We start from the raw sequence: 16,074 nt of genomic DNA, 5'->3' as shown, positions 1-16,074 counted from the left end.
AAGTGGCCCATCCCTACACTAGCAGGACATGTCCGCCATTTTTCCCTCCCAATCGAGGTTTATTCATCGACTGTCAGTGGATTAGTTTTTCACATTCGCATGTCCAGTTCACTGAGCGACTACAAGTTTTCTCTGCCACCCGAGGTCAGACTTAGATGTGAGAGAAGAATGATTAGAGTGGTCGGTGGTAGAGATTTATACACATTTCTTATTGACTCCCACGACACATTTATTGATTGCTCAGTGCTCACAGTATCGACTGTTCAATTATTTATTCTAGCAATCACTTTTCTGTCTTCTTAGTTTAATTTTCATGAAGATGAATTTTTGTCGTGTATTTTCAAAAGATGTACACATGATGTATACATGGGAAATATTTTTCTTCTTAATTCTGATTGTGTGTTACGAATGCTGGTATTAATTGTATATAAAATACTGAAAATGTGTTTACTGTATATGGATTTCTTTAGAAATAGGTATGCAACTCAATAAAGAACATTTCATTCTTCAAAACAGACATTAGGCAACGGCCTGGTTAATCATAGTTCCCGTAAGACTGTTAAGAAAAGTAGATGAGAGGAAAATACAGTTAAAATATCAAGCAAAAATTTCAAAGACTGCTTAGTTAGTTTATTCCCTGTTGCTCCTCTGAGGAGCAAAGGGCCGCAGCAACACCTCGCCAGCAGACCCGGTTTTGGCCAGCTCCCCCTTCAGCTGGGCCCATGTGGTTCTGATGTCCTTTGCCTCCCTCTCTACAGATCTTTTCCAAGTCTGCTTTGGTCTCCAAACTCTCCTCTTCCCCTGAGGGTTCCAGTCAAGTGCCTGCTTGGCAAGGGTGTCAGCTGGTTTGCGCAAAGACTGCTCAATGTGATTATATTTAAACAGGTTGAAAGACAGGAAAACCATGGAGTCAATCATTTGGAGAGAAAGAGTGGAGCTCAGAAAACGATGAAAGAGTAGGAAAGTCTGCAGCTGAGTGAAAGACAATGAAGAATGAAAACAGAAAACAGATGTAAGAGGATTAAAGCATAAAAGAGTAAAACACAGTATCCTCTCCAATTGATTTATAACAGCCAACTCCATGTGCAGACCACTTTTCAACAAAATATCATGGTTTTAATATGCATTTAATATAAATAAGAGACATGATTCTGCTTTTCTTGGTAATGTAGTGAAGTTTGATGAACAGTTCATAATAAGCTGAATAAGGGCAAAGACTGAGTCATCATCACAGTTTTACTTTTCTGCAGCATCTGTTCATTCTTTAGCATTTATGAATACACTTATGTTAATAAAACTGTCATAGAACTGTAAGTTCTACTCGGATTTTCTAAGAAAGGACCAGCTCCCACGTCTACCGGGAAACAATAATATGAAAAAACTTCCAAATCAAACTCATAGAAGTTTGATAACTTTGAACTGATCACTAAAGACCTTTCTAATGATTCACAAGGACTGAATCTTACAAAAACTGGTTGTATATGTATTTAGTGTTAAGTACAGTGCTAACATTTATAAAATGTAGTATTGCTGATGCAAAATCTATAAACATGATGAAATTGTGTAGTAAAATAGTGTGAATGATTCTTGATATGTTTGGAATAATGCACATATTATACAGCAAAATGAAACATTTGAAAGAAAAAAATTCTAGAAAAGTACAGAATATTAATTTCTTCCCATGTAGTGGGCAGATTATTTCAGATTAGACTGGTTATTGTTTCACATCTTCTAGAGAAGAATAGATAATCACCAAGTCTTTATATGTGTGTGTATATATAATATATATACATCTTTGTTTTAAGACAGGGTGAAGAGAAAGTTTTAATACTTATTGGTTATTTACAATAATAACAAATAAAGTAATATAGTGTGATTGTTACAAGTACTGACAGCTTACTTTCTACACTGTTACTTCCAACAGAGGTCTGGTCGGATGTAAAGGCTATTTTAATATCCTCTGTATGTGGAGACACTGAAATGCCCCCCCCCCTCTTACTCTTTATATGCATCTCAGGCTAAAGTTTTGCAACCAAAAAAGTCCTTTTAATTTATCATGGCAAGAACATTGATTATCATTACATAGTAAAAGGAGCCAGCTTCTCTCAGGCCATGGTGTGTGCGGGCCATCACCATTTTGACTCAAGACAGTCAATTAAAAAGCAGGATTGCATACTCAGTATACACACAAGAGTGTGTATTTGCATGTGATGACTAAAATAATTTATTTAATTTTCATATTGCAACTCTGTTACTTTTCCCATTGTGACATATTTAACATGTTGAAATTAACCTGTTCTTAACACTTGGATATCAATCAACATTAACATCAACACTAACAGACTCCAAAGGATGGGAGATAACCCTGCGGTAGATGCCAGCCATTTCTTTGAACTCATTACTGAGTGCAGATGTGTAGATGTAAGCCCGTTTGGTGACAAGGTCATAGGTCACATATGGTGGAGCCTTGTCATCAGTGTTGTTCACATTTTTGAAGATCCAGGAGTCAGTCATATTAGGAGCATAGAGTGGGTCTGTGGAGGCCACTACAGTCAGGTCCACCACATCTCCCTTCTTCACCGTCTGTTGAGCTGCTGGTCTCACTCTGATCTCAATCGGCGCTGGAAAATACAACCACAACAAAAGTTAGTACAAACTACAGAAAATTCAAAGCAAGAGAGAAAAAATCGATATCTGATATTCGACATTAGAGAAAAATACACTCAGTCTGCAGTGGTTCTCGGCAAGAAGATTCAATCTGGATTGTTAACAAAGATTGCTTTCAAGGCTGGTTGGGCTTGGCTTCATCAAAGACATTCGGTCGAAGTGATTCGTCTGAAATGTAGAATGTTAAGATCATTATTTGCTACCGACTCTAATTAACAAACAGAAGTGTGACTGTGGTTTTCCTTTGGATGCATGCGTGTGCTTGGTATCATTGTGTGTGTATATGTGTAAGTGTGCGTTCGTGCGTGCACAGTTACCTGTGTCTCTGTGTTTATGTCTTTGTATGTGTGCACGTGCTTGGGGTAAATGTTAGGTAATGCGTAAAATGAACAATAGTTTTTTTTTACTATGATGATAAAAAGCAAATAACATGCAAATAAGTTAATTAATATAATGAATTATAAAATGTATCTTAATTTTTTTATCTTACTGATTCTTGCTTAGTATATCAGTATTAGCCTCTAGGGGGAAGATTATGGCTTTGGTGTTGGGGGGAAAAGGTTACGTTCATGCGCGTGATAACTCTTAAAACGGCGTGGGGTGAAGATCAAGAAGTGCTGTCGAGGCATTGTCTCTCATGCACATATTTTTTTGACGAAAATTGACTCATAGATTTTGTGAGCAAAATCTGGGCGATAGTTTTGCTCTGGATGAAGAGAGTGTGACAATTTCCGCAAAATTTCCGTAGCCTCTACCAACAGAAGGTTCGATTGAGCGTCTGAAGTCAAAGCCATCTACTCGCGCGATTAAAAGAATACACAAAAATAAAATATTATGTATTCACATTGAAAATGAATATACAGGAGATGTAACCTCACGTGTTGGCTTCCCCCTCCCCCCCCCCCCCCGTACGTAAGAAGTTAAAGCGATAAGATTGGTCGTCGCTGATGTCGTCGATCATGCCACGCACGACGAATCGTCCGGCATGACAGACAGACAGACGCGAAAGGCTCGGAAGAGGCTGAATCGATGGCTGCAGCCGTCAGATCCCTCATTAATCGATGTTCAAGTTTAAGACGACGAGTCATCGCCAACAAACCTCGTCGTCTCTGCGCCCCAAACAACCGCGAACGGGGTTGATGCCAAGAGCTGACCAGCAGAGTACCAGTCAAGGGATGAATGAAACCGCGCTTGTGTGTGTATAAAAGGTACATTGGATACCTACCTTGAAAAGATGTTCTTATACGCACTACGAGCTTTGTTTTTCCAACATTTCTTAGATTGCCCCGATATCTAGGAATTTTGTTTTATGTTTACATTTTTTTCCTCGAAATATATGTCAGAAGTACCTTGATAATGATGTGCTGTGAAATACATAAAAACTTAACATTTTCTACGTCTTACTGTCTTTATGATAAAATTCCAATAAAGGAAATCTCACTAATGACACAGCCATCATCCTGAACCATGCCAACACTGTTAGCCACAGTGCACTGGAAACAGGCGATGGTTGGACACGGTTCAACTGGCCGGCGAAGCAAATAGTTCAATCTTTTGCATTTATGGCCATAATGAATAAAAATGTTTCAGTGACGCATCTAAAGCCTAGACCAACATTCTTGGTGCTAGAGACACATCACACTATCTTTACTTTCCGACATAAATTTGAAAATAATGGTGAATAGTTCTGTTGATAATCAAATCTGATAGTGCTGCGTAGACTTTTCCAATTATTGCGTTCTGAGCGGGAAAAAGAACATGTATAATGGCATAAAATTACTTTTGAATCAACAAAATTGTAAAATTATTTTTATAAATCACAAGACCCGTTAAAATGTTTCTACCTACCTACAGGTACATGTTCTGCCTCAACACTGACATCAACATAAACCGTCTCCACTGGATGGGAGATAACCCTGCGGTAAAGACCACCAATGCTTTTGAACTCCTCATCGGTGAGCCCCGAGGTGTTGATGTAAGCCCGGTTGTTGACAGAGTCATAGGACACGTGAGGTGGAACTCTGTCATCAGTGTAAGTCACATTTTTGAAGATCCAGGAGTAAGTCATCTCAGGTGCGAAGAGTGGGTCTGTGGAGGCCACTACAGTCAGGTCCACTTCATCTCCCTTATTGACTGACTGTTGAGCTAGTGGTCTCACTTTGATCTCAATTGGTTCTGGAAAAGGCAAACACAACTAGAGTTGCTACAAGCAGCAGAAACATTGAGAGAAAAGATGGGAAGATTTGATACAAGGCCATGTGCTAGTGTTGTGTATGACAAGGCAAAGAAACAAAACACTAAGAATGAAAACAGAGAGGGCTCTGGGATATAAAAGTAGTGAGTGGCGCATGAAAGACCAAGACTTTATGCAAGTGTCTTCTCTACAGTCAATTCCAGCCACCAGTCAGGACCTGACTAATTTGCTGGTATCTTGCTCTTTGTTTGGTCTAGCCATGCAGCCAAAGATTCAGGGTTTAACAATTTTGAACCGAGGTTGATGCTGTTCTCTCTCCGGTCTGCAGGATGTCGGTTACTGTAATACAGTACACAGCTCATGTTTCGCTCTCAATAATCTGAGAAATTAGAATCATTATCCTAGTATGTGTTTAAATGTTTATTTATAATACTGATCTGGTACATTATGCTTAGTAAACAAACGTGCATGTTTAAATTTGAATTGCAATGCAATAAAAAAGAAGGGAGAAAACAAACAGCTTTGATTTTCCATCATCTCTTAGGTTTTTACCGATATACCGACATTTATGTTTAAGTTTGCATTTTTCCTGAAATATCTCTGTCAGAAGTACTTTAACATCGATATGCTCTGGACTTTACCAAAGCCTAAAGTTTTCTATTTCTTACTGTATTTATGATCAGGCATTAAAACCCCAAGAAAGTAAATCTTACTAATAACATTGACACAGCCATCATCATGAACCACGCCAACACTGTTAGCCACAGTGCACTGGTAACAAGAGATGTCTGTATCCTTGTTAACAGACTTGACTGTCAGTGTGGTCTTGTCAGCATTGAACTGGAACTTGTTGGGATCTGAAACAAGTAATGGATAAAGACCTAGTATAGACAGCTAGAGGGTTCAGAAATGAAGTAAGACCAAAATCATCTTGTACCTTCTTGTGACTGAAAAAAACCCCAACTACTAATCAAAACAACTGCTCACAGAAGTTTCTTTCTCAGCTTCTCCTCATGATCATTATTATCAGAGTTAACAGAATGTACTTGAGTTCATACTGCATCCACCCACTTGTAAGTAGTATATGGATCACTCATACTATTTTTGTCAAATCATTTGAATGTCAGACTTGCCACACCAGACAATCAAACCTCCCTTACCATAGGTGGAGCCCATCTGATCTGTATTCCGGGACCACTTTGGCTGACTAGGACTCTGTTCACCTTTCGCAGACCGGGTGACACAGGAAAGCACTGCATCTGTCCACTCTACAACTGTCGTTGACTCCAGACGATGTACCCAGATAGGAAGAGCTGAAGATGAGTGAAGTGACAATGAAGACATATCTGATGAGTTGGTTGTAGAGGCATCAGTTAAATGAACTGGCTTGCAACTGACCATTATCTTATCTACCTACTTTTGTTTCTTTCCTGGACATTGTAACTCGACAAATTAGAGATGCTAGCATATTTATCTGGCAACATTTATGGTTGACGATTTCTCTCTTTTCTTCTTCAAGTTGTTTAACATAACTTTATAAAAAAATAGCTTCACTGTTCCTCATAACACACAAAGAAATCACATAGCTTTTTTTAAAAATAGAAATCTCATTCTCATGCTAACAGAAGGAAACTTTTGTAAAAGCGAAAAATAAACACGGCTGTAGAAGACTGAATAACAAAAAGTATTGCCAAGAAAGTTTTAACAAAAATTGCATTTGATCCAACGGAAATATTTACAAACGTCTGTTGAAAATAATTTAGAAGAATTAATACACAGCGTACATGTGACATTGAGAGCCAGGCTTCCTTCATCAGAACCCAGTGAATTGGTTCCTCTGCAGAGGTAGGTTTTCTCATCATCTTCTGTCACATTCATGATTGTAAGAGTTCGGCCATTTGAGGTAATATCATAGCGACCTCCTTGTGTGATGACTCGTCCATCCTGATCATACCACGTGACTCTGGGTACTGTCTCTGATGGGATGTTGCTTGTGATGCTGTGTGCATAAAAGAGTAAAATATTAATAATGCTACGCGCTTGATTTAAACATCTCTTTATTTTTATATTTATATAAAATAATAATTCATCGCTAATATATACTGGCAAGAGATGCTACACAAAAATGAGATTAAGACTTCAGTCTAAAACCATATTTCAAACCGTTTCAATCATTTTTCTCTTTTAATATCTGACTATAATAAATGGTGTGATTTGCATCCATTCAGTTTTCTAAAATTATTATTTTTATTGTATAGTGAAGAAAAATACTGTCTGCAAAAACACTCACTATCCACTGAAGACACACTCTAGTGTGGCGTTCTTCCCAACTTCCACAGTTAGGAATGAGCCAGAGGTGTTGTACTGAAGCCTTGGAGCAGAGTTTGGAACTGAAAAAAAGTTTTGATTCTGTGTAAGTGTACTGATCTGGGTTCAGTCATAAGGTGACAATCCGGAGCTAGTACAGTAACTGTGGAACATTAAGACTGACTACGGTCAGACGGCCAGGGAAGACAGGAACCGATGAAGTCCACAGGAACTGTAGTATATCGGAAAGAAAGCCAAACACGACCATGCATGACGTGAGCTTGCTCTTAGAGAACAATCCATATTTGGAATTGGAACTATTGTATCTTTTGTAAATTGATGTGTAAAATCTCGATTATTAATAATCTTCTTTATACACTTGACTTGAGTTTATTATTGGGGACGTACGCTGGGAGCTCGAAGTCGATTAAATCTTTAAGAGCAATTTAGTGTAAGTGTTTGCATTCACGTAAATGTCGGATTGTGATGGCATAGGTATCGAGAGTGTGATTAGCCCAAGGTAACCCTCTGGCCATCTTCACGTATCCATTCCCCGAGGCTCATGATACATATGTAATTGTACATTAACTGCATATACATATATGTTAACTGTACATGTAAGTGTATTCATGCTAGTTGTACATATGATTGTATAACTGGACACAAGTATATGCTAACTGTACGTGTGAGTGTATGGATATTAACTGTACATGTGACTGTATGTTCTGCCTGAGTGTCATGTCCATCTTACTCATCCCTTCTCTTCTCCTATTTCCCTGTCTAAAGTGCATCAATCGTGCATCAACGTGAGAAAATGCGCTATATAAATCCTATTACTATTATTATACATAATTGGCTTGGTAAAGAAAGGAAACATCACAGGGATGTAGAAGAGAAGGTAACCCTCCAACCAAAAATATCCTCGAGCAGATGATCTAAGATTGAACTTGACTCTTCATTTTCAATACAATACAACTGAGTTACTGGTAATTTCTCTACTTGCATTAAAGTTCTTACATTATATCATCATGACTACAGTATCTTACTAGGTCCAGTGCTTGTGACAGTCAGGCTGTTCTCGTTGCCAAGTCTGATGTTATTAGCCTTTTTATTGGCGATTGCACACTTGTATGGGGTACTTGCAGCCATCTCATCTGACTTGAGTACGTATGAGAAGTGCAGATTTCCTGAAAAATATGTTTAATAAAATATGTGAATCAGAATTATCTCTCCACGTCTTTCTGGTATAATACTTCACATAAGTATCACATTGCTGTGGTACATACAACAATAGCAAAATCCAGGACTATTCACGGCAATAGCCAATATCATTTTTGTAAATGGCAATAGCAATGGGAAAAACATATTTACCTCCTTGATCAATGAACTTGCGTTCATCTGGAAAAATCTCGTCATTTCTTGAACCTAGAACTGTGTACCACTTGAAAGTGATGGCTCCATAATACTTAGGAAGATTTTTGTCACAAGGAATGGTTACATAGTTTCCTTCAGTACCAGAGTATGACTCAACTGGTCTTTTTACAAAGTCTTCTACACCTGGAGAAATGAATGGGGACAAAACAAACATTGAGTCATAAACATGATTTTGAATCGACTTTTATGTGATAAATTTTACACTTTTAAATTTTGACACTTTTTGTTGAAAAGATAAAAAAAAATGCACATGACAATTAGTCAGATATAAGTGACCGAGATTATAATAAACAACACGTTTTGTGTCCCAGCTTGCTTTACCCTTAATCGATAATCAACAAAGCCTGTGTGGTTTAAGACTTTATTTAGAATGATGATTTGGATATTGTTTTTATCACTAAACGTGGTTGTCCACAATAAGCAATGCGCCAATGAGTCGTGTGTCTCACCTGTCATGGCTACAGGCTCTCGTCCTTCCCTTGTCCCACTTTAGGGGAGGTATAGTCATTATATATAAATGGACATTATATAGAGACATTATATAAAGAAAGACAGCCTTGTGCTTGCCACTGACGACTCTTCTTCTCTTCATTCTGATCATTCTGCAGTCATCTGCACACTTGGTCCCTCCATTGCTCCTGCCTATCGCAAGTCGTCACGCGTATCATCAGAATTATCAGTTCTAGAGGTTTTTCTTTGAGGCATCGTGGCTCCTCTCTGCATCCTCTCTGATTCTCGCTATACAATTCCATTTCACCATCCGTCAACTGCTTAACATTCACGATCCTGCTGTTCATCCCCCTGCACCTTGGCTCACACATGAAATTATTCAGATGAAATCTGAAATTTTTTTTATTTAATTCTGGACACAACAGTGATAGAAAACTGAAAAATAAACTTTTGATATTGTCTGTACATAATTGAAGATGAGAGTGTGGCACATTTTAAGAGGATAGCTTTAGCTGATACCAGCATTCGAGAGCAATGTCTGTATAAAAATCTTAGATGTCCGAAGCCTACGTTGTCGAGAGCTGAGAGGCGTTGAGCTGACGTCCTTCATTTGAAGGCAGTAACAACGAGACAATGCTTCAACTTTACTAGGATGATTCCAGAAGAATGAAAGAAGATAAAAAGTTTTGTTGTGTAAGGTCTGTACGGATAACAAAGGGCGATCCTTTAAATTTGCGCCTATTATCGAGCACATTTTCCACTGACAAGAAGAGCGGACAGTGACAGGTAAGGATCTCATCACTTCCCAACAGACCTGACTTCATCCTCGATCGCCCTTACGACCCTGAAATCCAACCCTAATGCCACCCCACCACAACACAACACCTCATCCAAAGTGTCACTTCATCTTAAACCCTATTTTAAGCTGACCATCTTCAATTCCCATTAACACTTAAGTGTATCCATAAACAAAGAAATAAACTTACAGTTAGTGACTTATCAAAAATTGTTAAATAGTTGAATTAAACAAAATGAGTAGGAAGACAATTTCAGGTTCCGACATGTAATTTGAGAATTCTTCTCTTCAGCGAACGAGAAATCGTCACTAGAACACATTTTTTTTAAAAGTCTGAAAGCAGTAAAAAGAAACTGACAAAAATAAATAAATAAAAAAGATAGATGAGAAAAAATACATAGACCGTAAGAGTCCATTACACTGTTACAAACTGTCAGCTGTACTTACGGGCTACTCGGATTTCTACTGTTGCAGAAACAGCAGTGGCTGTCATCCCATTAGAAAAGGTTGTCTTGGCATAACACACAAACAAGCCTTCTTCTCTAGTAGTGAGACTGTCAATTGTCAGGATTCCTGTTGTTGCACTGAATGTGATATAGTAATTGAGTATGTCATTCCCGTTCCACGTCCACTTGTATCTGCAAAGACAAATGTTTCCTACAAAGGAACTATTCTGTCACTCGTAATAAGCAAGATATTTTCACCATGGCGTTAGCAATAACTGATATACAAAGAAAAAAAAAGGAAATAAATAAAAAAAAACCCAGATATTAGCAATAAAAATGAAATAAAAAAAATGATAAACTAACAAAATCACACAACTAAATCAGCTAAAATGAAGTATGACACCAACTGAGAGTGGAAGAGGAATGTTTCAAAGAAAGTGACAATTAATAATACATATTTACAGGTGGAGGGGCGTGGAGTCGGGAAATATTTCAAATGACTTAAGGTTTTGAATCTGCAAGCACTTTGCGGTAACTTGTAAAGGGGAGAGCTAGCTAGAAAAGGACGGTTTCTTATTCTACCAACCATGTAAATGCAAGAATTGAGATTGTCATAAGTCCATCTTTAAGCGTCTTACCTCGCCACCCCATCACCCCGGTGACAACTGCCGACTTTTAATCACCGTTTACCCTCATCTCCCCAACTTCAAGGCCCCCAGTTCCGACACTTGGTACTCCCCTACAACACTTCTCGTTCTACAACTACTTCCTTTAATGTCGGGTTGGTCGCTTGAAAGAGGCAAAAGTAATCTGACATAAGGAGCATGATCTCTCTATATATATATCTTCAGAAATGCTCACCCTTCAGCCACTTCTCCAAGGATACTAAAAAAATAATAAATGATAAACATAATGGTCACGCGCGTTTCGTTCAAGGGAGGCAACTGGCTAGGTTACGTACCCTTTCCTACCATCTATTAGTATGAAAAGAGGAAACTACAGCTGAAAATACAAATGATACCATAACTCTATGCTTGTGTCCTTAGATTATTTTCTATGAAAGATAGTTTACTTTAAATTTTCCTTTATTTTACCAGTTTTTTTTATATATTTCAGATCATTTTTTTTTAAATGCAGTAATATTTTTGTCACAAGAGACAGAGTTACTGAAGAGGGAAATGAATATCAGGAAAATTTAAGGTCAAGAGGTGAAGACATTACAGTATAGTGGTCATAGAGACAGGGAATGTAGTGGTTCACAGTGTCTAAAGCACGACTTGTAAAAGGAAGAGCCCAATCAATTCTCCCTCCACTGCCTGAACCTTCCCTACAGAATCCGGTGTCTTAGTCCTTAGCATCTGCTGAATGGACAGTGGGGACCACACAGACCAGAGCAGACCTCAAGCCGTCAACCTTCTACACCACAGTCTGGAGCTCTAGTCACTAGGCTAAGACGTCTCCAGGAATAAATATTTTAAAGTAAAACAAACAATCCAACCAGCTATAAAAAGCTGAGTGAGAATAAATCTTAAATCTTCTATAAAGATGTCAACGCCAAAAGTTATTTGTTTTGTGGCTAAAAAAAATTATAAAATTCTAAGGTCACATTGTCAAATATTGTTAACGAATACTCACGTAGGAGCTGGTTGTCCAGTGGCACTACACTTCACTTCCACCCAATCATTTTCTGAGTAAAGTAGCTGCTGTCGCTCTACTGGTGACACAATAGATGGGGGAACTCGCACTGGTGACAGACAGGTAAGTCTCTGGCTTTTAAAATGTTAATAAATCTATAGTATTGCTTTATCATGTATATACTGCGTGTCATTATTCTATTATTTTGTGGAGGAAAAAAAACATGCAAAGCACTACCACCTCCTATGATATTTAAAAACAATTGTCTAATTGGATCCAATGACACTGACATCATTGATCGGTGTATATAATGACACTGACATCCTATATCTTTGTAAACAACGACACTGACAGCATTCATCCTTGTGGAAATTATACGTCCCCAGAATTCCCCATTACACTAAAGTATCGTTACAATATATATGTAGTGTCATTACATTACAATGTCACATCTCTACTCCACACCGTACACACTCACATGCATCTGCACGCACACTTACAAATTCTATTCAGCAGAAATATATATGTTAACCTCTCACATTCAGAAGTCTGCTGCTTGAGTAAAGGAGCAATTAAAGTGCTCAAGTCTGCTCTTTGGGGAGATAAATCTGCAGCATAATGTACTCCTAAAATGTATTAGGGTAGCGTGCAGATGGTGTTTGGGATTGACTATAATGCACGGTTCATTGGAGCCTGGTAATACCTACTCCATTGTACTAGCGGATCTGTTTCCGTTCGTCCAGTAGCACCAGTGGTTGCACATCAAGCATACAAGGTGTAAGTAAGGGAATAAGACCTTCACAAGACACTTCTGTTTGGCATGACGGTCAACGATCGACTTCAGCTTTCTTCAACACCAGAGTCAGGGTACAGACAGAGAATTTCAGTTGCAGACTTTCAGTTCAGAACATAAACAAGATGAATAAATTGATCAAACATTAATTACATTCAACCTACTTTCTTCAGCACTTGACAGTGTTAGTGTGACCAGCACAGTAAACAAGAGCTGAAGTCCGGGTGAAACTGTCCAGGCCATTCCTCACTTTCTTTGACCGTCGGTCTTCAGTTATCACCTCACCTCTCTTGTTCTTGTCAGCCTTGTCAGTCTGTGTGAAACAAAATGTGCACACACACACCACACAAAATAGTACAAACAGTACAACAGAGATAATGTAAGCCACCAGTGGATGCTAGTTACATGATATGAATCATATGAAAACTCAATGATCGACTGCTTACATTTGTCAAATCACATCAGGTTTCTTAAAATGACTACGGTATTAAAATGAGTTACAACAATCTGAGCTAATAAGCTCCCCAGCATGAATACATATTCAATATTCAATATTCAATATTCAATATTCAATATTCATATTATGCTAGGTTTCCCCCACACCCTGTACATCTAGGCTAGTACAAGATGGGTTGCCAACACGTTTCGCAGACTAGTTCAGCTAAAGGCCCTATAATACGACCACTGACGGTACATGCTGTAATCACAATGACAGAGTTTGGTCCATTTGTAAAAGCTTACCTTGGTACATTATTGCTTAATTGAACACGAAGAAATGAAGGCGATGTCTGTAGTGCAGCTAACTGCACAAATGCCCTCTTCACTACAAAGGAGTATCATTTTTCCATTTTCCACAGAATGCCACTAGCCAAGACATCAAAAAAACGCAAATGAGACTGGATAGGAGACACCCTGTACAAACCAGCTGACACCATTGCCAGACACACTTGACTGGAACCCTCAGGGGAAGAGGAGAGTTGGGAGACCAAAGCAGACTTGGAAAAGAACAGTGGAAAGCGAGGCAAAGGACATCGGAACCACCTGGACCCAACTGAAGGAAGACAAAACAATTGAGTACAGTCCTGATCCAATTTTTCTTCAAGTCAAGAACAGTGTGTGTGAGTGCGTGCGTTCGTGTGTGGGTGTGCGCGCGCGCGCTTACCTGCTGCCTCTGTATTAATTCTTAGGTAGTTAACAAGAACTGCGTGCAAAGCTGATAACAACAGCGCTGTCTCTGAAAGACACTACGTGCCGAGTCTTCAAATATAATGGAGTTGATAGCAACAAAAATAACTTATTAAAATTAATTGTTCTCAAAGAGCCAATCAGACAGACGCTTAGTTTCCGATTCTACTTCGTTTCGCGGGTCTGCCAGCGCCGTGCCAAGCTCATCCATCATCAGCTCGTTTCTCGCAGCAAGACCTTTGATCCTGCACTGTCCACCAGTGCATTTCCAAATTGGTCACACTCCTCTTCATGTTCTGGTGTAATTCTTCAAACGATGGCAAAGACCTGCATCCCTGCACGTATCAGCGTATTTAAATAAATAAAATCGAATCAACATAAATTCGTCGTTTGTGATACATCAGCACTGGGCTGTGTACGCTATCTTGCTTCTTTATCAGTCTTTAATCATCAACTAAGACCATCCGTAACAAGATGGATTTCATCGTATCACGAACTAGTATTACTGGACTGCTGGCAGACGATTTTTTCCAGTTAATTACTAAACGACGTATGGACAGAGGTCTTTTCCCTACCAAACCCCATCAATTTGAAACGGATTACCCATCAGGCTTCGTCACTCTGATTCTCTTACCACCTTTAAGTCCAAGCTTGACACATCTTTTCAGAAAGACGACTTCACTCTGGCCCTGTCCTGATCATGAGTGTGCATAGCTTGTGTCTGTAATTTACTTTGTATGAGTGAGTGTATGTTGTACAAGTGAGCGTGTCTGTTATATAAGAATATTGGTGCATGGCTGTTGATGATTTAGTCTATGTATGATTTATATAAAGCGCTACGAGCATGGAGAGAATGATCCAGGTACTCTAGTGCCTACGGAGACTGCTCTATATCTTATCTCTTGCAAGGAACAAAAGTCAAACGAATTCGTTAGCAGTCTGGTCATCATCCTCATCGATCTCCAGGTGTCTATGCTTGCCACCATGATGATGGTTTAAGTCGGGTATGTCTCTCGACACGACATGTTGATGAAAACGGTCCTCAAGGGATGAGTTGAAGGAGGACGTTAACACGGCAAACAGAGGAAGTGGTGGTTGACTAACTTCAAAGAGTGGACAGGCTGCCAGTAAGGGGACCTACGGTAAGGGACACAGAATAGGCCCGACTGGAGCGCCTACACCAATGTGTGTGTGATCGACTGTGAATAGTTTAGATTGTGGGTTTCGTCATGTTCAATTCACTATCTGATTACAAGTTTTCACTGCCACCCGACACTAACAAGAATTGTAAATATTTACAGAGCCCCTTATTCCACCAACAAAGGCGGACTCGATCGAGGTGCTTAGGCACATGAAGCCGCACGAGTCACTTATCAGTCGGCATCGAATTTTATTTATTTTTTTTTTAATGAACTGCTGTTTGTTCACCAAACGATCTAGCATTCAGAGACTATAAAATGTAACTATCATGCATCAATAGGTATTTTTCATCCCAGTATTCAAAATATTAGCAATACATCTTGATACGATATAATGAATTACACGTCAATACAAACAGTTCTAAATCCAAGAAGACCCCGTGCCAACCTTTGTGTGAAAGGAACAGAGAGACAATGAGAATAAGACAATAAGATACAGGAAACATGTACATTATATATGGTAGCCATTGATACGGCAGCCCGCTGGACCCTTTCAAATGTTTATCTTTGTGTCTGAGTTACCGTCTGACTTTAATTTAATGTTTGAATCAGGCTAGCCTTTAGGAATTTATGTTGTTGATTTTTCACATCAGCTGTCTCACTATTGTTACACATGATATGAGTGGACTCGGTGACCTAAGTAAATATGTGTCCATTCTGAAGCTATAAATAACTCTGTACGATGTATTCGGAATATTGCAAAACTGTTTACATATGTTACAGACATACCATTCGAGCATCTGTACAAGGCACATCCAGTTTCTAGAGAGGCTTATTCGGGTTTAAGCGATTAAGAAGATTAAATTGGTGCGAGCTGGTCTGTATTCTGCAGAGTAAGAAGATGGCTTACTGTTATCTCTATATTCGAGTAATAAGACTGCAGTTAATATTTCCTTCGTGACTTTCGCCGTTATTTCAAGAACACATGCACGTAGAATGGCTGGATGATGTGGCCTATCACAAAGTGT

The 16,074-nt window shown here is 38.9% G+C and overlaps 1 protein-coding gene across 1 annotated transcript; it reads right to left on the bottom strand.

Annotated features, from left to right (window-relative positions):
* Positions 1-1,114: 1,114 nt before the first annotated feature.
* LOC112561965 (neurofascin-like) lies at positions 1,115-14,234 on the bottom strand. Its single transcript, XM_025234848.1, has 12 exons — positions 13,885-14,234; positions 12,887-13,035; positions 11,930-12,038; positions 10,296-10,486; positions 8,540-8,725; positions 8,215-8,355; positions 7,152-7,251; positions 6,646-6,860; positions 6,022-6,174; positions 5,575-5,718; positions 4,516-4,842; positions 1,115-2,621 (listed from the first exon to the last, which is right to left on the bottom strand). The coding sequence occupies exons 2-12, from the start codon at positions 12,963-12,965 to the stop codon at positions 2,314-2,316; spliced, it is 1,953 nt and encodes a 650-aa protein (XP_025090633.1). The 5' UTR covers positions 12,966-13,035; positions 13,885-14,234; the 3' UTR covers positions 1,115-2,313.
* Between the last annotated feature and the right edge of the window lie 1,840 nt (positions 14,235-16,074).

The sequence above is a fragment of the Pomacea canaliculata genome, linkage group LG4 (assembly GCF_003073045.1).
Source record: "Pomacea canaliculata isolate SZHN2017 linkage group LG4, ASM307304v1, whole genome shotgun sequence".
Classification (NCBI taxonomy): Eukaryota; Metazoa; Mollusca; class Gastropoda; order Architaenioglossa; family Ampullariidae; genus Pomacea; species Pomacea canaliculata.
Note: the sequence above shows the minus strand (reverse complement) of the source record. Positions and strands in the feature narration are given on the sequence as shown.